The 24,239-nt window shown below is 49.5% G+C and overlaps 1 protein-coding gene across 1 annotated transcript in view; it reads right to left on the bottom strand.

The window, feature by feature from the left end:
* NSMCE1 (NSE1 homolog, SMC5-SMC6 complex component) overlaps positions 1–23,420 on the bottom strand; it is a 26,856-nt gene extending 3,436 nt beyond the window's left edge. Inside the window, exons 1-4 of the mRNA XM_006757158.2 lie at positions 23,280–23,420; positions 4,620–4,741; positions 3,564–3,641; positions 2,060–2,206 (exon numbers count right to left, since the gene is read on the bottom strand). Of these exons, the coding sequence (XP_006757221.1) occupies positions 2,060–2,206; positions 3,564–3,641; positions 4,620–4,741; positions 23,280–23,415 (483 nt within the window). The 5' untranslated portion in view covers positions 23,416–23,420. The remainder of the gene's footprint in view (positions 1–2,059; positions 2,207–3,563; positions 3,642–4,619; positions 4,742–23,279) is intronic.
* Between the last annotated feature and the right edge of the window lie 819 nt (positions 23,421–24,239).

Raw genomic sequence — 24,239 nt, forward strand, 5'->3', positions numbered from 1 at the left:
TAGGACGTGCACTGACCACCAGGAGGCAAACACTCCGACCAGTAGGTTAGCTTGCTGCTGGGGTCCAACTGATCAGGACTGAGTGAGATGAGCTGGACACACCCTGGGACCTACCCGAAGTCCCTCCCTGGCTGGCCAACCTCCCACATCCCGCCCTGGACCCAGTCGTGCACCAGTGGGGTCCCTTGGCCTGTCTTGCACTTTCTCACAATTCAGGACCCTTTGGAGGATGTCGGAGACCCAGTTTCAGCCTGATCCTGCAGGCCAGGCCAAGGGACCCCACTGGTGCATGAATTCATACACTAGGCCTCTAGTGCTGCTATAAACATCATGTGTAGGTTTTTGTGTATATACTAGAGGCCTGATGCACAAAATTCTTGCACTTTGGGCGGGGGGGGGATCTCTCAGCCCAGCCTGCATCCTCTGGCAGTCCAGGATCCCTTGGGGGATATCCACCTGCCGGCTTAGGCCCCCTCTCCCTGGGATTGGGCCTAAGTTGGCAGTCAGACATCCCTCTGGCAGCCTGGGAGCCCTCAGGGGATGTCCACTTGCCAGCAGGGATGCGGCACCCTGACCCTGCGGCACCCTGACCCTGCGGCACCCTGAGCTGTGCAGGGCAAACAGCCTTGTCTCTGCCTCGACCCGTCAAGGCTGCCCCGTTCTTGCTGAAGAGCCAACTGTCACCATCGCGCAGGCTCACTGTCCTGCGTCCCCCTCACGCCTGTGCTCAGCACGCTCTGGCCTCCGCTCCTTGAGCACCTGTCCCCTCGGGGCACTGGGCCTTTGCAGAGGCTGCTCCCCCAGCCCTGGGTAAGCTTCCCCACCCCAGCTGCCTCCCGCAGCCTGCAGCTCCTGCCAGCGCCTTTGTTAACGTTATAATGACATCATGTTTGCTTTCTCTCTGCAAGTACTTCAGGGAGATGGCTGACTAATTTCTGGGCTCTCCCTCCACACCGGCCATGAGCCCCTGAGAGCATGAGCCGGTCTGCTTTGCTCCTGTGTCCCAGCACTGCAGTGACCAGCCCTCCCCCCTGAAAAACATCTGAGGGGAGACAAGCGGCCCTTGTTCAGCTGAGTTGGGCTTGAGCCGTGTGTACGAAACGCCTGCTACATGCCTGAAACTGCCCAGTGCTCACCATTCGTGACCTTCCTCAGCCCTGTGGGCGCGTCACAGGGAGGGCCGTGTCGGGTGCCAGGCAGGTGCCAGGCCCTCCAGGGAAGACCACACAAAGTGACCTCCGATGCCTTGCATCTGACCACCCCGCCCAGGGCCTCGGACAGGCCGCACAGCCGCCAGCGCACTCCATGCCCAACAGAGGGCCGCACAGGGCACAGGAGCGGGGCCCCCGGCACTAGAGTCCTCTGTAGTAATGAATGCAAGGTGCGCACAGTGTCTGTGAGGGCCCATTCTGAGGGTGTCCCTCTGATCGCAGTGCTGCCCCAGGGAGGCTGGTCGGGGGCCAGCCAGCACCCCCCAGGCCCCAGCTGCTCCTCCACAGCTCAGAGAGGGGGTGCTGTGGTGAACTGGGTAAGAGCAGAGCCTGTCTTTTGCGGGAAAAGAGTGGAAGCACCAGTTCTGTTCGTCAGTAGAACCAGACATGGCTGTCTAGAAGCTGCAGTCTGATCCTCACCCGGACTCCCCACGCCTCGGCTGGTCTGTGTGTCCTCGTCGGGACAGTGCTCACCATGACAATGAAAGCAGTTCCTCTGGGAGCCCATCTCCGGGCCCCTGACACACCACTCCTTCCGTCCTTCGCAGCCCTGAGGCGGGTCCTACACTCCCTCTCACAGACGCAGAGCTCGAGGTCACCGGCCATGATGCGGGCCCGGACCTGACACTGCACCTGTGCTCTTACCCGCTGCACACACTGCCTGCAGCCCACAGGCCTGGGTGCGACCCCGGCTCTGCCACCGGCTGTGGCCCCGGACAGATCGCATGTGGGCATCACAGCAGATTAGGGCCCTGGAAGGACAGCCGCTGGATACCACCGGGTTCTGAAGGAAACAGTATGAATTCTAAAAAGGGAGCACGCTAGCTGGGAGCCCACGGGCAGAGTACCTCAATCAGCCACTTGTTTTGTACGAACTTCTGCAGCACCTGCTCAGCTTCCTTCTTCCGCATCTTCTTGCCTTTAAGTTGATCAACCACATTCAAAATATTTGTGGAAGAGGCAAAGCCGGTTTCCGAGTCAATAATCAGCTCCAACTGGAAGAAACAGCAGGTATCACAGTCATCTATTAAGTTGGCAAACACAAGTTTTAAGCAGGGACACCAATCCTGGTGGGGGAGGGGGCTAGTAAAACTATCATATCTCCGGCAGAGCTGCACACGGGATGATCCTTCAGGAAAACAACCTCATCACATGCATCAAAGCCATAAACTGCCTGGCCAGGGGGCTCAGTGGGTTGAGCACTATCCTGTGCACCAAAGAGTGGCTGTTCAGTTCCCAGTCAGGGCACAGACCCAGGTTGTGAGTTCGATCTCCAGTGCTCTAGTTGGGGTTGTATGAGAGGCAACCGATTGATATTGCGCTCTCTCTCTCTCTCTCTCTCTCTCTCTCTCTCTCTCTCCTCCTTCCTTGTTCACTCCTTCTAACTCAACAGTCACTTTGTAACATTGTCCCAATAAATCCTCTCAACGCTCCCAAATCAAAGAGGGTCACCTCACCTCTCATGTCCCTACCTCCCCGAAGATGGAGAAGCTGAAAGATGGATGAGTGAGTACATGAGGCTGCACCCCTACAGCTCAAAGGTGCCAGGCCCTCGAGGCTGCCTGACTGGCAGGCCGGAGCCGGGCAGGGCAGAAAGCAGAGCCAGGGTGCGCTGGGAGAGCGCAAGCTTGGGAGCCGCAGGAGCACTGTGGACCCAGGCGGGGGAGGCTGACGGGCGAGCAGCCCGAAACAGGGCGGAACCGCTGGGGGGAGGCTTCCTGCACGCACAGGTACACAGGGTGTCTCAGAGCCTGGTTCTCAGCCTGGCTGCTGACTGTCCCCAGAGGAGGCTTAGAAAGGAATGAGTCTAGGACTCTGTCCTCAGGGACCTGGATAGACAGACCTGCTGTGAGGCCCAATGTCGGAATGATTTTTACCGACCCAGTTACCATAATGTGCGCCCAGGGCTGAGGACCGTCTTACCCAGCTACTCTGCCAGGTGAGTGAAATGGGGACTGAGTACCCAGCTCCGAAGCAGGGCATGCGGAGCGGCGCCGCTCCGTGTAAATGAGCCAAGGGTCTGGGTGAGGACGTCCTAGCAAGCTCCCCGGTGCTGCTGCTGCTGGCGGTCCCAAACCGCACGCCCGTGCCTGCAGTGAGGCTTGTGCGCCTCCATCACACGCCCGTGAGGCCGATGCTCGTCAGGGCTCAGGCCGGGCCAGCCCTCTCCCAGCCTCGGTGACCCCCCACGGTCACGGGGCAGCTGTAAGTTCGGGGTGAGCGCTCACTGACATTCCCCTGCGGAGGCTTTCTTGGGCAGCAATGGCGGTGGCCCCTGAAGATGCAGTTTCCATTTCTAATGATGAAGGCTTCCCATAAGAAGCTCGGCTGGTGGGAGTCCCCATTACTTACAGCCTTTCTAAACAAATCCAGTTCGTTCTCTGCAAAATCTGAGGCCATTTTGGAGATCGCAGTTGTTGCAAGATTCACCTAAAAACAAGTCAGCACGATGGTCAGGCTGTGCCTTCACTTGTCAGCTAAGGCACTTGCTGGTGCTCCCTCCCAGCCATGAGGACCTATGTCCAGGCCCTGTGGGCCACAACGATGGATTTGTAACCAGGCTGATATTACAGACATAAATCTTTAGCTCAGTCAACATGTTTAATTCTCAAAGATTTGAGAACTCCAGAAGTTGTACAATATTTTTCAAACTCAAGATACATCTGGAAGACTTGCCTGCATACTCCTGGAGCTTCACACGCACAAGCCCTGAGCACGGCCGCAGAGAGGTCTGACCCACCGTTTAAACTGCATTTCTGGTTATTTGACTCTACAACCCTTTCTTCCCTGGTACAGAGTTTGGGAAACGGTGCACTGGAGTCCCTGTCTATGTAGGCCTGACTGATAGGAGCCTGATCTTTGATTGGCCTAAGACAGTTCCCTAGCCAAAGAGGGGGGCTTGTCAGCTTCTCCCACCTCTCTTTCACTTTGTTCCCTAGCTAGGAGGGAAAATCTAAAAACAGGAGGCTCCAAATGGGCTCAATCCGTTGTGCCCCACACCTTTTCTTTCCACAGTTTCTAAGTCTTGTTCCAAATGAAGAGCATTTTATCCCTTTAATGCTAATAGTCCATACATTTGGGTGACTTCTTGCAGAACCCAGTCAACAAACAAAACAAAGTCAAATGCATCCCACTGGGGCAGTGAGGCGAGCACTGAGGGCAAGAGTCCGGGTGTAGGTTCTGGTCACCCCGCCCTGATAAGAGCAGGGAGTTCTATAGAGACCACAGGCCTGGGGGGCACAGAGCGGGCTGGGTCGGAGCTGGAGGGCTCAGCCATCTGTCTGGCTCCCTCCTGTCTCAGAGCCTTGTTGAGGCGGGTCACCCTGGTTCGTCCCCAGGAGGCACCGGGCAGCTGTCTCAGTCCCAGTTCCTCACAAATGCCACCAGAGGGCTCTGCCTGGCACTTACCAGCGCATAAATGGGTCTCCCGTCATCTTCGCTGACTCCTTTCTTTATCTCAATATACAAGGACTCCAAGACGCTGTTAATGTTGTGGATGAAGTCCTCCAACTTCTCCACAGGAGCGTTGCCTGGAAATAAACAGGCAAGGGGGAGGGGGTGTGCTTCATCAAACGTGTGTCAGCCTGAGCGGGAGAGCAAAGCCAGAAATGGGCCAAGGCCCAGCCTCTTCAGTGAATGTGGCTTCTCTCTTCCTGGTCTGTTCGGAGGGACAACAGGTCCTGGGAGGCAGAAAGGCCCAGGAACAGGTATCTGAACCTGCTGCGGTCTTTCTGTCTTTGCTCAGCCCCAGCCTGCTTTCCCACACAGCTCCCTGATGCCCAATACCGTCCCCACACGGCACCTTGCACACCCTTGTGTGCCCAGAACCTGTGCTGAGCACCTGCTACACGCAGCTCACAGCCCAGCTCCCACCTCGTCCCAGCTCCCTACGCGAAGCCTCTGTCCCTGAATAGCCTCACAAACGCGTGGGTGCGACAGTGTAGAACAGCAGCCGGGGTACAGACAGCAGCTCACACCGAGCATTCCCAGCAGATGCCCTGATCCAGTGTTCCGCACACAGTAATGCACTGACCTGCCCACAGCCCTCCGAGCCGGCACTGCCGTCCTCCCCCCAGATGCGGAGGGGGGGCGGATGCCCCAAGCATCACACCACCAGGCACGTGAAAGCAGCCAGCTGACTGCTCTCCCACCTCCACGTTGCCAACAGCCTAGAGACTACAAGAAGGCAGCTACTACTGGCAGGGTCCATCAGCCCATCAGAGGAGGGGATGGACAGAGCGCCAGGTGGGGCCACCCAACCCAGTACTGCAGGGGTCTGGGGTGAATAGAAAGCGGAGAGCCTGGGAGGGAAGAAGGTCCAGAAGGGCCGATGAGGCTGCAGTGGAAGCAGGAGCCAGATGGCACAGGGCCCTGCGGGCAGGGGGGCGTGTGACCTTCCTCCTGTGGGCAATGGGGAGCCTTTCCGAGTTGGAAGCAGGATGGTCAGGGTCACCTTTCCTCTTCGTACCACTTATACTATGACACATTTTAAAACCAAGAGTATGTATTACTCTTTTCACTTATTTCAATAATCAATTGAACTTCCAGTCAAGATGGCAGCTTAAACAGTACTCACCTCCTTCCTACAATCACATCAAAATTACAACTAAACGACAGAGCAACCATCATTCAGAACTGCCTGCAATCGGGCTGGTGGAACTTCTACAATTAGCGATTTAAAGAAGCAGCCACATTGAGACGAGCAGGAGGGGCAGAGGTGTGGAATGAGCTGGTCCCACACTCGCATGTGGTCGATAAAAATCGAGAGGGCTATCTCAGCTGTGGAGGTTCCCCCTCAGGAATGAGGGTCCCAGCCCCACACCAGGCCCCCCAGCCTAGGATTCCAGTGCCAGGAAGATAAGTCCCCAAAACTTCTGGCTATAAAACCAGCAAGGATTGTGGCTGAGTGAGACACAGGGCTGCTGGAGTCCCAGGCAGTTCCTCTTAAAAGGGCACAGACTTACCCAGACTCACTCGCTCTGAGCTCCAGCTCTGGGGCAGCAGCTTGAAAGGCACCAGAGACATATGGGAGGAACTGAATTGTCCAGCATCAGGGCGAGAGCTGGAGGGGCAGCTTTCTCCCAGACAGAAGTGCTGGCAGAGGCCATTGTTCCTTTGATGAGCCCTCCCCTCCCAGAGACAGCAGGCTGTGCCATATCTGAGATTCCCTGAGGCCCCGCCCCACCCAACTTTGGGGCCCACCCACGCTGTTTCCCAGTGGCTTTTCCATATGAATGGCCTCTCTTGGCTCATGCTTCAGATTTTCCTAAAATCTCAAATAAGCAGCATTTGGCCTCAGCAAGCCCCATACCTCTTACTAAGTGGCCCAGGCCCAGCCCTAACAGCAGTCAGCCTTGACTCACAGTTTGGCCTTCCCAGGGCACCTTCAAGCCCCGCACAAGTAGCAGCCATCTGCAGATTGCTTTATAGCTCAGGCCAGTGGCCCAGGGCAGAACACAGGCAGTGGCTGACCTTAGCCTGCACATCCCAGGAGGCCCCAGAGCCAGCGCACCCAGTGGACAGTTTCAGATCACATCAAAGCACCACCACCCAACCACCTTCACAAGCAACAGTTAAGGGGCAGACTCAGTGGGCACCAGAGGCCTGCTGAAGTAAGTCCTGGTCTGTGGGGTGGACACCTGCACAGCTAATCCTTCACGGTGGTCAGAAGTCAGTGGTCTGTGGTCGCAGCCAGTCCTTGCAGCTGATTGGCCCAGGGGTAAATCCTTCCCATTGATGTACCAACAGCAATCAAGGCTCAACTACAAGAGGAGGGTGTATACAGTCCCCACAGGAGGTGCACCTCGAGTGCCCAGCTTGGGTGGGTGATCAGAAAGGCTGGGGCACCGGACCCTTCAGGACACCTACTACATCACACCACTCTCTCAGGCCTGGGAGACGTGGCAGCTCTAATGCATAGAAGCAAACAGAGGGAGGCTGCCAAAAGGAGGAGACAAAGAAACATGTCCCAAATGAAAGAACAGAATAAAATTCCATAGAAAGAACTAAACAAAATGGAGACAAACAGTCCACTAGGTTAAACACTGGTTATAAAGATGCTCCGTGAACTAGTGAGAACCTTAACAACACAAAAAGGACCAGTCAAAAATGAAGGATACACTAACTGAAATGAAGAATAATTTACAGAGAAGCAACAGTAGAGAAGATGGAGCTGAGAATCAAACCTGCAATTTGGAGTAAAAGGAAGCAAAAAACACCCAATCAGAACAGCAAAAAGAAAAAGAATTTTAAAACAGAGGACAGTGTAAGGGGCACCTGGAACAGCTTCAAGCATACCAACATTTGCATCATGAGGGTGCAAGAAGGAGAAGAGAGAGGGCAAGAAATTGAAAACCTATCTGAAAAAATAATGACAGAAAACTGCCTTAACTTGGTGAAGAAAATAGACACACAAGTCCAGGAATCGCAGAGTCCCAAACAAGATGAACCCAAAGAGGCCCACACCAAGACACATCACAAATGAATTTAAAAGTTTAAAGACAAAGAGATTCTTAGAAGCAGCAAGAGAAAAGCAGTTAGTTACCTACAAGGAAGTTCCCAGAAGATTGTCAGCTGGTTTCTCAAAAGAAACTATGCAGGCCAGAAGGGAGTGGCAAGAAATACAGCGGAACCTCGGTTCTCAAACTTAATTCATTCCAGAAGGCTGTTCTAGAAGTGATTTGTTTGAAACCAAATCATTTTTTCCCATTAGAAATAATGTAAATTGAATTAATCCATTCCAGACCCCCAAATGATTCCCCGTTTTAACCTTTCTCAATTGCGGGTGATCATTGTTTCGTGAGCACTTTCACACCATTAGCAACATCAGCACTCTTGATAGCCTCTTTATGTTTTAAAATTGTGCTGAGAGTCGATTTTGCCATGCCATCCTTGATAGCCAGATCAAACACACACAAACACCTCTATCATACTTTGCAATTATGTTTTCCTTTTTTAAAAAAAATCCTCACCCAGGGATATTTTTCCCATTGATTTTTAGAGAGAGTGGAAAGGAGGGAGGGAGGGGAAGAGAAAGAGAGAGAGAGACAAATCAATCAGTTGCTTCCTGCATGCACCCCGGAGGTCATGGATTGAACCTGCAACCCAGTACATGCCTTTGACTTGGAATCAAACCTGCGACTCCTTGGTGCACAGGCCAGTGCTCTAACCACTGGGGACACCAGCCAGAGTGCAAATTTTTCTTTTTAAGCTCTATCACTGTTCTCTCAACTTTCCTTTTCACTTTGCTGCTACCACTAACCTCTTTAGGACCCATGGCGAGTTACTGTAGGTATTTAATAACAACAATAAGCAGCAACAAAAAGCAAAAGAACATGAAAATAATCACAGAACAATTTCCTGAGATGTTAATAATGTGAGGTTTAGCAATAAACTGACTTATACTCATGCATTCTCTCCCTTGTTGCCTGAGACACGTGACTGATCACATAGCTTTCAGCAGTAAAGGGTCATCGGGTTGAGAACTGAAGATTTGTTGGACAACAGACATTTTTTCCATAAACAAGTTGGTTGAGAACTGAATTGTTCAAGATGGGAGATGTTTGAGAACTGAGGTTTATATTCAAAGTGATGAAAAGCAAGGACCAACAACCAAGATTTCTCTACCCAGCAAAGCTATCATTTAGAATCAAAGGGCAGATGTAGAGCTTCCCCAAACAAGAAAAAACTACAGGAGTTCACCACCACCAAACTAGTATTATATGAGTCTTCTTTAGGAAGAAGAAAAAAAAGATAAAAAATATGAATAATAAAATGGCAATAAATACACATCTATCAACAATTGAATCTAAAAAACAAAACAAACAAGCAGAACAGAAAAAGACTTACAGATACAGAAAATGTTTTGACAGTTGCCAGATGGGAGGGGAGTTGGGGGATGAGTGAAAAAGGTGAAGGGATTAAGAAGTACAAATTGACTGTTACAGAATAGTCATGGGGATATACAGTGCAGCCTAAGGAACATAGTCAATATTCTATTAACTATGTACGGTATCAGATGGGCGTGAGATTTCTGGGGATGATCACTTAACAAGTGATATAATGTCTAATCACTGGGGTGTACACCTGAAACTAGTATAATAATGTATGTCCACTGTAATTGGAAATAAAAAAAATGATAAAAAATTTTTAAATAATTGATTTCAAAAGATTTGTGCCTTAAAAATCACTCTGAGAAGGAAAAACCAGCCGAAAACACATTTGTGGTGCCATTTATGTTAAAAACAAGGAACCATTACTGCAGGAAAAAGGCCTGGCAGGTTACCCACCAAGGTGATGACCACGGGGGTCATCCCAGGGCATTTAAACGCTCTCTGTATTTGACTACCGACAGAGAAAGGTATTGGTAAGCTCCCTGTGTACATAAATATCACTAAAGAAAAGATCGCGCTGGTGGCTGGGGAAGGCACAGCCATGTGGGCCACGTAAAGGAGACAGACAAGAATCTTGACAGTAGAATGACAATGAAATTTAGCCACAGCTGCTGAAAACTGGTGATCAGAGGGGTGAGACACGACTAGTTCCTGCCTCCGTGCCTCTGCTTACGTCCTTCCGTTCTGAAAGGCCTCCCTCCTTCTCATTCCTATTTCTGCCTACTATGAAAGCCAACTCAAATGACACTTTTTCCATGAAAGCTTCTCGGCTGCCCCAGTGCAAAGTGCTTCTGCGCCTTCTTCCTCGGCTCCACCACCCAGAACAGTGGGTGGGCCTGCTGTTCCGCACAGGCCTGGGCCTGGCTTGCTGGAACCTCCCTGCAGAGCACACACTCTGGGAACCTCAGACCTGCAGGAACTACCTCTCACTGACTGACTGACAGGGTTCTTCATAGCAGGAACCACTCCTGTTCGCCTCATGTGGTACCGCAGCAAGTCCCACCTCCCTCTGAAAGTGACAGTTCACATTTTCCACTGAAAAGGCCTCTTCTGGGTACCATTCAGAAAAATGCACTCTGGGGGCAGATCAAACGCATTCGAATACATCAGACTTTCCAGACATCTGGGCCACGTGAAGATGAGCCACCCTGCACTGTCCTCTCTCCCCACCACCTCTGGTCTGCTGTCTAGTCTCCTATTTCAAAAACATGAATGTTTTTACTGTATTTTTATTGTAAAAGCTACTTCTGACTGCTGCCCTTACTTATTACGGAAACCAGCCATCTGCTCAGTTGCTCACGTTCCCTTGAGTCCCACCCTCTCCGACCACACAAGCTTCCTTCAGGGCCACTGGTCCCTCTTCACTGTTGATAGTCTACGTGTCACAGACACCCTGTGTCATAAACCTGAGAATAAACTTCTCTGTTGCTCAGTGACACTCTCCGACCAACTTAACTTTCTGGCAGCAACAGAGGCAGCCGGTGCCATGGGGCCAGCAGTGCGTGGGCTCCAGCCCAGTCCTGCCTACCTCTCTGTGGGTCCCTGGCAAGTCTCCCCCTTTCTCCCATCTCGGAAGGCAACCCATCGCCTTACCTCCAACTTCACACATGCCTCGCACACATGCCTGCAATCGTGTTCCCACCACCACCACGGCTCCAACCACCCAGGCTCCAATTCTCTGGCATCCGGACATGTCCCCTCCCATATAGGCCCTCCCTGACCCGACCAGATGCGGTTCCCATGCCACCCTCCACAGTTCCCAAGCACCGCCTTCCCCGACACACTTTGTTCCAGTGACCAAACCCGGCTGCCTAGCAGCCGTTTTCAACCCTAACCAGACCCTAGCTTTTCTTGTTGTTGTTTTAAATTGCCTTTCCCCTATATGTACGATTTTGGTGGGAGAACTATCCCATATCCAGAGAACAGGGGGCAGGAAGCTAAAGAGGCAGATCTTCGGTCAGCCAGGAGTGGGCCCAGCAGCTACGCTCAGCCTGTCCGGCACACTCGGGCTGAGGCAGGGCAGCGGGGAGAACTGGAGGTGGCTTTGGCCATGAGGTGCAGCTATGGTTGAGCCCTTGTGCTCCTCGGTTCCTGCCAATCCCTCAGCCTGGCACCCAGCCATCAGCCAGTCCTATGTGCCCCTTCCCCAGGAGCCTCCCAACACGGACATTCCTTTTGAAGTTGGCCATAACTGGGGTCTCTGGCTCACTAACAAGATCCCTAACGTGCTCATTACGTGTCAAGGTTACACCAGATTAGTACTTCCAGGACTGTCTTCAGACCAGCTCATCGTCAGTGCCCTGCCCAGCCCCTCGCCTATGGTTACAGCTCATGGTCGAGGCTACCGTTTGCAAATCTGCAGGGATACACTGGGCTACAGGAGCATCGCAGGACCCATTTGGCTCCAATGTCCTGAGTCCACGCTCAAGGTAAGTGCACAACATAAAAACGGATCACACAGTTCTGAGGCAACTATTTCATTTCCAGTCTTGGTTCTGTCACTTTAAGGACTTCACAGAACTAATTAATAAAGCACTTCTCCCTTCAGAATCCCAAACTAATTGGGAAAAAAAAACACTACAAACTTCATGTAAGTAGGAAAGTATCAGGGGTTTTTGCAGCTAGAGCTGGATCAGAGCCTAGGTCCCTCGATCCTGCTGACCTGCAGTCAGTGACGTGGGGTGAACAGCTACAAGAAGTGAGGAACAAGGCTGCGCCTATCACATGCGCCTCTCCTCAGAGAGCAGACACCCTAACCCGGCACTTTGCACCATATCTGAAGCAAGCAAGGGTTTACAGAGCTTAGGTGCCACCTGTGTTCTCTCTACTTGTCAGCAGGCTACCCCTGGGCACGTTCTGTGGGCTGTGATGAAGTTGCTATTGTTAGGCCTGCAGATGTGGGGCTGTAATTCACCTTAGAACATGCTGCCCACCGTTCATTAGCTTGGTTCTTCCCATCACTGCAAGAACAGTAACTCCGTGAGTTATTAACATCATCTTTACATGTAAGAGGCTGGGAGATGTTAAATAAGTTCTCCAGAGCTCCCACAACTTGGAAATGGAGGCCAGGCCTGCCTACTCCAGATCCCAGGCTCCTGGCACTAAGCCACAGCCTCTGTAGAGCACAGCCAATGCTCTCTGAGAACACTCCCTCTGCCGGACCTACCACAGTCACACGGGTATCCTCTGAACCAGGCACTGCATCTTCGGAGTCACAAAGAGGGACTCAGACACCAGAGAAAGATGGAAGTGTCTGCAGGGCCTGGGAGACGCCCAAGGCGGTGCTAAAGACAGAGGGCTGCGCTCAGAGGACACTGGAGGCTGAAGCCAGGCCATCACCTCACTTCCGTGGCAAAGAAGGGAGGTCCAGCCCTCAGCACTCATCCAGGTCCCAGGGGGTCAGCACACAGTGCTGCAGAGGAGCTGAACTGAAGGCCCAAGACCCAGGAAAGGACAGAACAGCACTGTCTCTGGCAGGAAATGCCTTTTTGTTCGGGAAACTAAAAAACTGGACTCAGGGCAGTGGACACGCTGGGGCAGCACTGAGCAAAATGGGACACTTCTCCTCTGAGAACCGAGGATTGGTTCAGTTCATTCTGAGAGATTGTTTTCTGGCCGCCCCTGTACATATTATCTCCTTTTCTAAAAAATTAAAATTTTAATTTAACCAACAAACCTCTTCTTACTAATCAAGGCCCCCTACTGGGTTCTGGTGCCTAGGGCTCGCTGCATTCTCGGCCAGCAGGCAATCGGAAGTCTGCTGCCCTAATTCTGAACAATAAGTAGTTTTGTTCCAAACTAGACATAGATAGGAAATGCTATTTTTAGGCAGAGGAAATAACAGCAAAAAATAAGACCCCAGGGGACCAAGCCACTGTCGGCCCTGTCACAGCCCTCGCATGTGATGAGGCTGGCTGGGGGGCCCTGCTGACTGTGGCACCGACAGTGGGGAAGCTCGGCCCCTGGATCAGACAGGGGAGCGGGAGGGGGAGCACATGAGGCCTGAGAAAGCAGACCCCAGGCCTGGGAAAGGCTGGCAAGCAGGGACAGTGGGCCCCCAAGGTGTGTGAGGGGTCACTTTTCAGACTGTGGCTTTTGCATCAATTTCCAGGGGGAAACGGTTCTCTCGAAGTTCAGATATGTGAGTGAAAAGATGGGAGGTGACAATGGCACTCCCCAAGTATGGCTGGTGAACGGTGCTGAGAAGAATGGAGGGAGGAGAGTTGTCTTTTGTGCAGCAAATATATTAGACAAGTAATTCTCTCCATCTGCACATCATTCACTCTGTGCTACAGCTCTGCCCCTTACGGTCCATCAGACCCTCCGCGGAGGTGAGCTGGGATGCGGCACAGTCTGTTCTTCAAAAGGAGACACCAAGGGCCCCAGAGGTTAAGGACTTACCTGAGATCACAGGCCCAGGAAGTGACAAAGTCTCAACCAGAAGTCAGATGTCTGAACTTCAGTTTAGGGCAGTGACAAAGGGACTTGAGCATGCATTGTAAAAAAGAAAAGTCTTATTTAGATATGCAATGATGCCTAAGAATTACTTTAAAATAATATGGGGTAAGTAGGTTTGAGTATAGATAAAACAAGGTGAATCATGAGTTATCATTTTAATTGGGAGATGGGTACAAGAGGTCTCATTGTATTATTCTCTCTACTTTCTCTCTGTTTCACTTTTTCCACAATAAAAGCTTAAAAAACATTTCAGTGCTCAACAACAATGTAACTTGACACCTTAACCCTCAGGAGTCTGAATCAAAGAGAGAAAAATGACAGCGCCTGTGACAAAGTGGATTAGCCAGGACTCGGCGGGTACAGGTGGAAAGGCTTTAACAATGGACTGTTTCAAACCTTTGGTTAAGAGATCTGTTTCCAGGTGCGTATATGTAAATCTCTCTTTTTTTTCAATCAAGAGCTTATTTCAGTGGGGAAGTCTTTGTCCTTTCTTTAAATGACAGTGCATAAAACCTTTTTTTCAGTGCTTGGCACAGTTCCTGCATATCAGCCGCATGCCCTAAAACCCATAAAACAACACGGCTGGAGGGGACATAGGCCCTTGTCCCCACATGCGCAGGAAACACACCTATCACCATCCCTCTCACCAGAGCTGTGCCAGTCAGTGCCCCAGGGAGCAACAGAGCAGCACCAGCTCTTCATCGTGAAGGCTCTGAGTCAGGGCAAGTCCTGAAGTCCAATCTGAGTCATCGCAGAAAACTAAACCACTTTCAGCTCAACTTTACTGTTGATGCTGTTAATGTGCATTTCATTTTTGTCTCACTCTTTGAAAACAGGTGGTCTGCTGAGATGAGTGGCAGGCCCCCCTCCCACCTGCCTCGGGGAACCCCAAGTTGCTGATGAAGGCTCTGCAGGGGACGGCCGACCACCCTGAAACCACAGCAGCTCGCTCGGTCCCTGCTGTATAAGCTTCCTCTTCCTGAGACTTCACCTGGGCAAAGCTGAGACGACCCGTCAGACGCCCAGATTTACATTTTAGATGTTACTTTTCATGCTGATTTTAATGCCACTTTTCAGTTATGACCACAGACATAATTCCCCTTGATTAACTGGAAAGGCAAGCAGGCCCTGACAGTGGTAAGTTTATTAACTGTTCATCATGTCCAACGAGGAGAAATGTACAATGAAATCACTGTAGGAGGAGAAAGTACTTGGAGCCAGCTCCTCAGTATCACCGAGTCCTCCTTGGAAAGAGCAGGTATTGACAGCTCCAGATACGAGATGGCACACTAACCCAAGATGTCAACAGTATCGCTGTGACTCACATGCATGCGTGCAGCCTACTGTGCGCGTGAGCCTTAAATACTCACCAAAACAACGCAGCAAGTCTAGTCTCCTAAGTCAGCGTGAGGAAAAAAAAGCTAGGATGAGGGCGGATCGAGGTTTGACAAAACAGAAACTATCTATCAAACCCCAATGTCCTTCTGATACTGTACTCACTGATCTATTCTTGGTACAGGTATTTAAATTAACTTGTTTTTTGCCTGAACATCATATTTTATTTATTCTGCTCAGTGAAATAATGCCAGATCCTAATTTTTTAATCTAAAATTTTAGATATTTTACCTAATTTGTCCTTAAGACAATAGATAAATTTTATTTATTTATTTTTTCAACTTAACTTTATTTTCTTGGTTTTAAAAAAGTAGTTCTGCCAAAACTGGTTTGGCTCAGTGGATAGAGCGTCGGCCTGCGGACTGAAAGGTCCCAGGTTCGATTCCGGTCAAGGGCATGTACCTGTTTTGCGGGCACATCCCCAGTAGGAGATGTGCAGGAGGCAGCTGGTCGATGTTTCTCTCTCATCGATGTTTCTGACTCTCTATCTCTCTCCCTTCCCCTCTGTAAAAAATCAATAAAATATATTTTTTAAAAAAGTAGTTCTATCATCTACAAATAATGCTATTGTCTTTGCTTGCATTTAGGTATTCTAATTTCTTATATGTCCTTAGGACAATAGATAATTTTAAACCCCACTAACAGTTATAAAAAATAAAAATAAATTTAGAAATATAAAACCCACTAACAGTTTTAAAATAAAACATAACACAACATAATTATAAAAGGTTGGTGCTAGAGTACAGAACAGCTCCTCATAGCAAGTTGGTAACCAATAAGGGATGAGTGCATTTAAGGAGGAAATACCAACAGGCGCTAAGACTCGTGGGTAGAAGTGGATGCTGTGCCCTGCAACTTGACTAAACTCACTTACCACGTCTGGTAGCTTTGGGGAGGACTCCACAGACTTTCTACACAGAAGATCATGTCTGTGAATAGAGTTCTACTTCTTCCTTTCCCGTCTGGAGGCCTTTATTTGTTTGTTGCCTGAGTGTACTGGTTACAACAGGAATGGTGAGAATGGATGTTCTTGGGGGAAAGTATTCAGTCTTTCACAATTAAGTGTGGTGTTACATAGGTCTCCTTTATCAAGCTGAGGAAGTTCCCTAGTTTTCCTTCTCTTTCAAGGGTTTTTATCAGAAATAGCTGTTGGCTTTTTAAACTCTGTGCAGAGAGAGTTGACTAGTCTCTCCTCTCTCGCTCTAAGCCCAGAGGTTCTGTTTATCTCACTTATGCCCTTTCCTTGGGGTCTCTTTAGTTTTCTGTAGGAAATATCTGCTGCATCAGCCAGACAGGCGTAAGTAGCGTGTTTTCCTGGCATCTGTAGGCCATTCTAGCAAACTGTGAAACCTGAGGAGGGTGTCAGAGGAAAAGCAGGGTGGCCTGACATCTGAAGTGGGGGTACCCTTGTGGGATTGAGCCCCTTTTATGTGTGGGATCTGATACTATTGCTAGACAGTCAGTATCAGAACTAAATTAAGTTACTGGATATCTAGTTGGTGTCTAGGGAATTGGAGGGGTGGTGTTAGAAAAGAGAACATGTATTTCGTGTCAAGAGGGGGAAGACCGCCCTCGACGGGTGGCTCAGTCAGTTGGAGCATCATCCTGTGCACCAAAAGGTTTCAGGTTCAATCCCCAGTCAGGGCACATACCTATCTTGCAGGTTCAATCCCTGGTTGGAGCATGTACAGGAGGCAATCCATCCATATTTCTCTCTCACATTGATGTTTCTCCCTCTCCCCCTCCCTCCTTCCTTCCCTTCCTTTTTCCCTCCCTCCCTTCTTCTTTCTCTAAAATCAGTGAAAAACATATCCTTTGGTGAGGATTTGAGGGGAAAAAAAGAGGAAAAACCCTCACTGTCTCTGTCAAAAGATTCTTGGAGCATGTACAGGAGGCAATCCATCCATGTTTCTCTCTCACATTGATGTTTCTCCCTCTCCCCCTCCCTCCTTCCTTCCCTTCCTTTTTCCCTCCCTCCCTTCTTCTTTCTCTAAAATCAGTGAAAAACATATCCTTTGGTGAGGATTTGAGGGGAAAAAAAGAGGAAAAACCCTCACTGTCTCTGTCAAAAGATTACTGTCCTTCATTGACTAATGCCCAGTGTTTCATATAGTCTGTCCATTTTTAATTATTTCAGACAGAAGGTAAACTAGTCCCTGTTACTCTGTCTCAATCCAAAGCAGAAATCCTCAAATCCAAGTCTTCCTTTTTTTTTTTTTTGTTAATCCTCACCTGAGAATATTTTTCCATTCATCTTTTAAAGAGAGTGCAAGAGAGCGGGAAAGAGAGAGAAACACATCAATTGGCTGCCTCCTGCATGTGCCCTGACCAGGGCCCAGGCCAGGGAAAAGCCTGCAACCAAGGTATGTGCCCTTGACCGGAATTGAACCCGGTCCTTTGGTCCACAGGCCAACACTCTATCCACTGAGCCAAACCGGCGAGGGCAAATCCAAGTCTTCTAACCACCACTCCTGAGGCCTCCTGTACCTACCACCATTAGGAGTGTCTACTGGAATCATCTGATTCTATGTGTGCGGGACGCCCAAGACCCAAGATGCAGCCGAACTTCATCTCAGTAGCGGCGGTCCCTCACAGAGGCCGGGTGCTCGGGAGCCTCAGGAGTTGTGCGGAACGGCCACATGCGTGTGCACAGCCCTGGCACAGAATCTAAGGGGCACTAGGAACACAAGTCCCAGTGCCATTCAAAGGCCAAACCCAAGGCTTTCTTTCCACCAGGACCGCAGAACAAAGTCTACATTCTTCCCTAGCCGGGAGATTTGGGAAATTTGTTCTCCCCTAGTGACAGTAAGAAGAGACCCCAAAACAAAGCCCAGAACAGGAAGTTCTTTGATAAACTGGACAAAACCCAAGGGAAACTGCAATTAGAGTAACTTGCAGTTTCAATTACTCCTTTGTTTTTACTTCTCTTAAAAGCTAAATATGTTTCCAGTTGGTAAAAGGGCCTTTCCTAGGCATCTCTCAAAAGATAAGAGACGGACAATACTGGTTTTATAAGTATTTACTTAATTTTAGGTCTTCTCTTTCCATCATTCTTTGTTTAAACCTCTCAAGTAAGAATAATACTGTGAATGACCTTTTTTGTTCATGAACAACAGGAGAAAACAAACTATAGTTCTGCCCTGATAACCCTAACCATATCTTGATGTGCAGAAATGGTACATAAAGTGTGAGAATAAATCATTTCCTAGACACATTCTACAGGACTTTTCTATATTAGATCATAACTACTTTAAAGGTCAAATAAAGGCAAAAACACTTTCAATCTTAGTATTAAGGCATTATACGGCTCTTTGCAGTGAGCTATGAAACTTCCCCATCTATAGTAACATTCATATCCGGGACATATATAAGATACTAATGGGAGAAGGAATGAATTGTTACATAGAGACAAGAAAAGCCTGCTATGCCCATCACTGAAGAATACTGAGGGGTATGTTTAAAGTCCTGTTGTGCTTTCTAAAAAGCAAGAGAAGCTAGCTTGACAGGTGTAATATTCCATGAAGGAGGCTCTCACCAAAGACCCCGTCCACCACAGTGCAGGCACTTAGAGCAGACATGTTCTCACCAGGAGAGTTCCCAAACACAGCACTAATTCTGTCACTTCTACCTTCAAATCCTCCTGGAAGTCCACACTGTCTACAGATTTAAGAGGAGAGAACAACACTACTATGGTAGCCCTGGCCAGGTGACCCAGTTGGTTGGAGCATCACCCCATTCAATTCCAGGTCAAAAACAAAAAATTCCAGGTCAGGGCACATACCTAGATTGTGGGTTCAACCTCACGCCAGGGCCTATGTGGGAGGCAACGGATCTATGTTTCTCCCTTCTCTCTTCTCTCTTCTCTCTTCTCTCTTCTCTCTCTCTCTCTCTCTCTCTCTCTCTCTCTCTCTCTCTCCCTCCCTCCAAAATCATTAAATCATACCCTCAGGTGAGGATTAAAACACACACACACACCAAAAGAAAAAACCACTACTATGGTATACATACTATGGGTTTTTCCAGATCTGTAAACCTTACACACAAAAAACTTATTCTCTTCCCACACATCATATAGTTTTATCTAGGGTTTCCTGAAGCCTGTTATTTGTCAGTTAAGTTTGGATACACAGGATTAACAAAGGTAAACAGGTTTCCTTACTATAGACCTGTCAAGCCTTTATTTGTGGATGTATAACAAAGCTCCCAGAATTCCCCACAGAACACCTCAATGGACCAGTGGCTCAATCCGTGCCTCTTCTATAACCCACCACCCTCTCCATCTCCCTTCTGCATATCATGAATGGACTTGTTTCTGTACTCTCTCCCTCCTGACGCACACACTCCTCCACCCTGGGACCTGGCTTCCGCCCCTATCATGCCGCAGACTGCAGTTCTCCAAAGGTGACACTGGGCCTTGTGTCCCTTCACCTAGGTGCTTGAAGCCTCTCCCATACCTTTCCTCACCCCTCTTGACTTGGCTCACATCTTTTTTCCACTCTTCTAACAATTAAAAATAGAGAGAGGTCCTGGCCTGTGTGGCTCAATTGGTTGGAGCATCATCCTGTACACCAGAAGGTGGGGGCTTCAATTTCTGGTCAGGACACATGCCCAGGATTTGAGTTTGATCCCTGATCGGGGCCCGTGGGGGAAACAACTGATCAATGTTTTTCTCTTACTTTGATGGTTTTTTTTCTCTCTCTTCCTTCTTCTCTCTCTCACATCAATAAAAAAACATATTCTCAGGTGAGGACTAAAAAATAATTTTAATAGAGAAAATACAAAAACATAGCATAGAAACCTATATTCCCATTCATCACAAGTGACAGCCATTAGACTAAACTAATAATGCCATGTGTGAACCAAGATGGCGGCATAGGGAGTGGACCTGTGCGTGCTGCCTCCCACAACATCATCGAAACTACCAACTATAAGACAAACAACCACCATTCAGAACCATGGGGAAGTTGGCCCGGTGGAAGTTCTACAACTGGAAGGAAAGAAAGAAGCGCAGTGAGACTGAGTGGGAGTTACAGAGGCGCCAAAAACAGAGGCACACAGTCGCATGCCATGCAGGCTGCAACTGGATGCGTGTTTTTTTTTTTTCAATCGGCTTGCTCAGGGCGGGTCTCTGAGGCCCCAGACAGTAAAGGATGGTCTTTTCAACAATGGTGCTAGAATTACTGGATATCCACAGGCAAAAACAAACAAAAATAACAACTTTGTCCCATACCTCGCACAATGTACCTAAATTAATTCAAAAATGGATCAGAGATCTAAATGTAAAGCCTAAAATTACAAATCTTTTAGGAAAGAAGCATAAGAGAAAATGTATGGGGCCCTAGGTGAGGACAAAAATACCTTTTTTAAAAAAGGCATTTTTGGAAGAAACCAAGATGGCGGCATAGGTAAACACCAGAGATTGCTGCCTCGAACAACCACTTCAAAAATACAACTAAGTGGGAACCAAGATGGCGGCGTAGGGAGTAGACCTGTGCGTGCTGCCTCCCACAACATCGAAACTACCAACTATAGGACAAACAGCTATTCATACAGAACATGGGAAAGCTGGCCCAGTGGAGGCTCTACAACTGGAAGGAAAGAAAGAAGAGCATTGAGACTGAGTAGGATGTGCAGAGACACCAAGTACAGAGCCCAACCCAGCAGGCTGCAGATTCTGCTCCTCGCATCCAAAAGGGACGCACTCGGGTGGTGGAGTCGGGTTCGGGGCAGCCCAGGGCCGGGCCCGGCTGGGTCGGCGATGTGGAACCGCTGTACCAGCAGGTGCACAAGCATGCCCACCGGTTCCAGTCTCGCGTGGGACCCTGGGGGAGGGCGAAGTCCGAGCAGGCGTACTGGATGTTCAGCCACCAGGAACACCTGGAGATTTTGTCTGGTGGGGAGCCGCCCGGCAGCGGACAGAGTGCCAAACTTCGTGTTTCCCCGGTGAGGCTGGGACGGCCCCGGTGAGGTCGGGACAGCCCCAGTGAGGCCAATACAGCCCTGGTGAGGCTAGGACGGCCCCGGTGAGGCCGAAACGGCCCCGGTGAGGTCAGGATGCCCCCAGAAAGGTCGAGACAGCCCCGGTGAGGTCGGGATGGCCCAAGTGAGGTTGGGACGGCCCCGGTGAGGCCGAAATGGCCCAGGTGAGGTTGGAATGGCCCCGGTGGGGTTGAGACGACATCCGGGGCCGGAATGGCCCCGGTGAGGTCGAGACGGCACTGGTGAGGTCAATACGGCCCCGGTGAGGTCGGGACGGCTCCAGTGAGGTTGGGATGGCCCCGGTGAGGTTGAAACAGCCCTGGTGAGGTTGAAACGGCCCCGGTGAGGTAGAGACGGCCCCAGTGAGACTGAAACGGCCCACGGCCCCGGTGAGGTCGGGACAGCCCCAGGGAGGATGAAAAGGCCCGACAGGGCAGTCTGTGCACTTGGTGGAGGGCAAAGTCCGAGCAGGCATGCTGGATGTTCAGCCACCAGGAACGGCTGGAGATTTTGTCTGGTGGGGAGCCACCCAACAGGGGACAGAGTGCCAAACTTCGTGTTTCCCCGGTGAGGCTTGTATGGCACTGGCAAGGTCAAGACAGCCCCGGTGAGGTCAGGACGGCCCCGGAGAGGTTGAGACGGCCCCGGTGAGGTCGGAACGCTCCCGGAGAGATCGAGATGGCCCCAGTGAAGTTGACACTGCCCCGGTGCGGTCAGGACGGCCCCAGTGAGGTTGAAATGGCCCCGGAGAGGCTGAAATAGCCCCCACGAGGTCGGGATGGCCCCAGTGAGGCGGCGAAGGCCCCGGTGAGGGCGGGACCTGTTCACACACTACTGTGAAACCAGATAACCAACTGGATTTGGGCTGCCTGTCAGTACTTGAGCCAATTCAGCAAAGACAGGATTGAATCATATATGAACATTTATCCCACTAATGCCAGCAGTGTGGGACAGCAGCAGGTCATCCACAAAAATCTGTTCTCCTCACCCTCATAAGCAAGACACTTCTATTAGGTAGAAGGACAAAGACTACAGGGAGAAATGGGCAAAAGGAATAAGAAAGGAGACATATGTAATAAATACTCTTTTACTTCAAGAAATAAAAATTATTTAAAAAATAATAATAATAATAATAATGCCATGTTTGCCTCAAGTCTGTTTTTAACAATAAAAGAACAGAACAGGGTAAAGATGAAGTCATTTGATTTCTGTTGAGAAGCCTATTCCTCTCCTCCTCTCTCCAAAGGCAAGCATGTGAGTATGCTGCACATCTTTCCAGTCCACTTCCATATTTTCACATGCAGATGTATGCACTCATGAACAATAAAAATCACTAAGTTTTACACAAAACCTAACACAACGACATCATACAACACGTATAATTTATAAACTTCCCACCCTAGCCTGTTTGGCTCAATGAATAGAGCATCAGTCCCCGGATTGAAGTATCCCGGGTTTAATTCCAGTCAAGGGCACATACGTCAGTTGCAGGCTCAATTTGTGGCCCTGGTCCGGGTGCATGCAGGAAGCAACCAATCAATGTGTTTTTCTCATATCGATGTTTCTCTCTCTGTATCTCTCCCTTACACCCTCTCTGCAAATCAATGGGAAAATATCCTCTGATGAGGATTAACAATAAATAAATAAATATTAAAAATATAAAATTTCCTTTTCACTCCATAAGACCTACCCAGGCTGACACTCGACAAGACCTAATACTGATTTTATCAATCTATCAACATTGATCCCATTGCTTTATTGAAACCTCCAGCTGCTGAACTTAGTACACACCCGCGGTCCTGTCTCTAAGAGCTTCACATGGATTATCTTATTTACCCTCCCAACAACCGCTGAGATGTTCCAATGCCGACGGCCAGCAAAGCAGGAAGGCACTTCTCCAGGGATGGCCACGTCCCAGGCTGCGCCCTGAACCACTATGCTAAGCTGCCCTCTGACTACCAATAGCCAACTCAGCACTTTCCTGTGCCAGGTGTTCTTTATGGATCGTGTCTCTTAACTCTCTGAACCACAGTACGTCAAGTACAATGAATTCTCCCCGTTTCGTGGTGAAGAAACTCAGGCTCGAGGCGGTGCTGGAGCCCGGCTGTGAACCATGACTCCACTGCTTCAGAGGCCAAGTCTTACCTAACCTGAGCTAAGTGTAAGATTTACTTAAAAACAAGTCAAAGATGAGATTTGAAAGATGGGCTGAAGGGAGATTGTGAGAGCCCTGAATGGCCAAGTCAGGAGGATGGGCTGACTGGTTACCTGGCATTATACCAATGTCACTAGTCCCTGATCACACAGCTCCAGAGCCTCCTGGGAACAGGAAAACGATACTTACAGTCATGGACCTTATAGCAGTGCTTCTGCAAGCGCTTAACCTCCCATTCCTCCAGCACTCCGTGAGTCATCAGCAACTGGAGGAACCGCCGGTGGACATCAGTCATGGTGCCCGTTCTCCTGGAGCTACCCTGCATGCTGACGGAGCTAAAAAAGACGTAATGAAATCAGCTTACCTCTGAACACACCAAAAGCAATGTGCTAGATTGTGTATGAATTTGCATTAACAAATGTAAGTTTGTTATTGTTTTTAAAATCAAGGTCAACATGCTGAATAGTACAAAACTGAAAAGGACACAAGTCGGGGGCCAGTCAAATGAGTACTGGGCAGTGGTGAAATGCGTGGGAGCCAACCCGAGGCCGGCATCCACAGCCTGCCCCATCGCCTCGGGTGTGAAATTGGGAAACGTCACCTCCAGGCGCTTCAGTTTCGGATCAGTAAGATCAGAATAATGATAAAAACGTTCTCCACACAATTACCATGAGGAATAAATGAAATAATACACAGAGAAGCCTGGTAACAGACTAAGCGCTAAATAAGTGTTAGCTATTTTCACTATTAGATGATTCTAGATCTGAAACTTGGCTTAGTCACTTACCAGCTCTATGGCCCTGGATAAATTTAGCTGAGGCCCCATATTCTCACTAAAAAATTAGAATAACATTCACTGCCTAGAGAAATGCTAGCACACACTGAGTAAGTACTAGTTTCCTTCCCTTCTCCCAAACCACTAATAAAACTGACCTCACAGGACTACAGGGTACTTTCTAAATCTCCTGCTCTCTATTAAAACAATGTCTTTCCACAAACCACAAAGATCAGAGCTGATCAAAAAGCCCGCTGCTGCACAGGGGCTAAGAGCGCGGCTTCAGAACTGGACAGATGGCTCTGAGATCAGTTCTTGCGAGGCCTGACTGAGCTTAAAAATCACGTAACCTGTGCATTAAAAATATGCGCCCA

This window comes from Myotis davidii, unplaced genomic scaffold, assembly GCF_000327345.1.
Source record: "Myotis davidii unplaced genomic scaffold, ASM32734v1 scaffold1754, whole genome shotgun sequence".
Lineage (NCBI taxonomy): Eukaryota > Metazoa > Chordata > Mammalia > Chiroptera > Vespertilionidae > Myotis > Myotis davidii.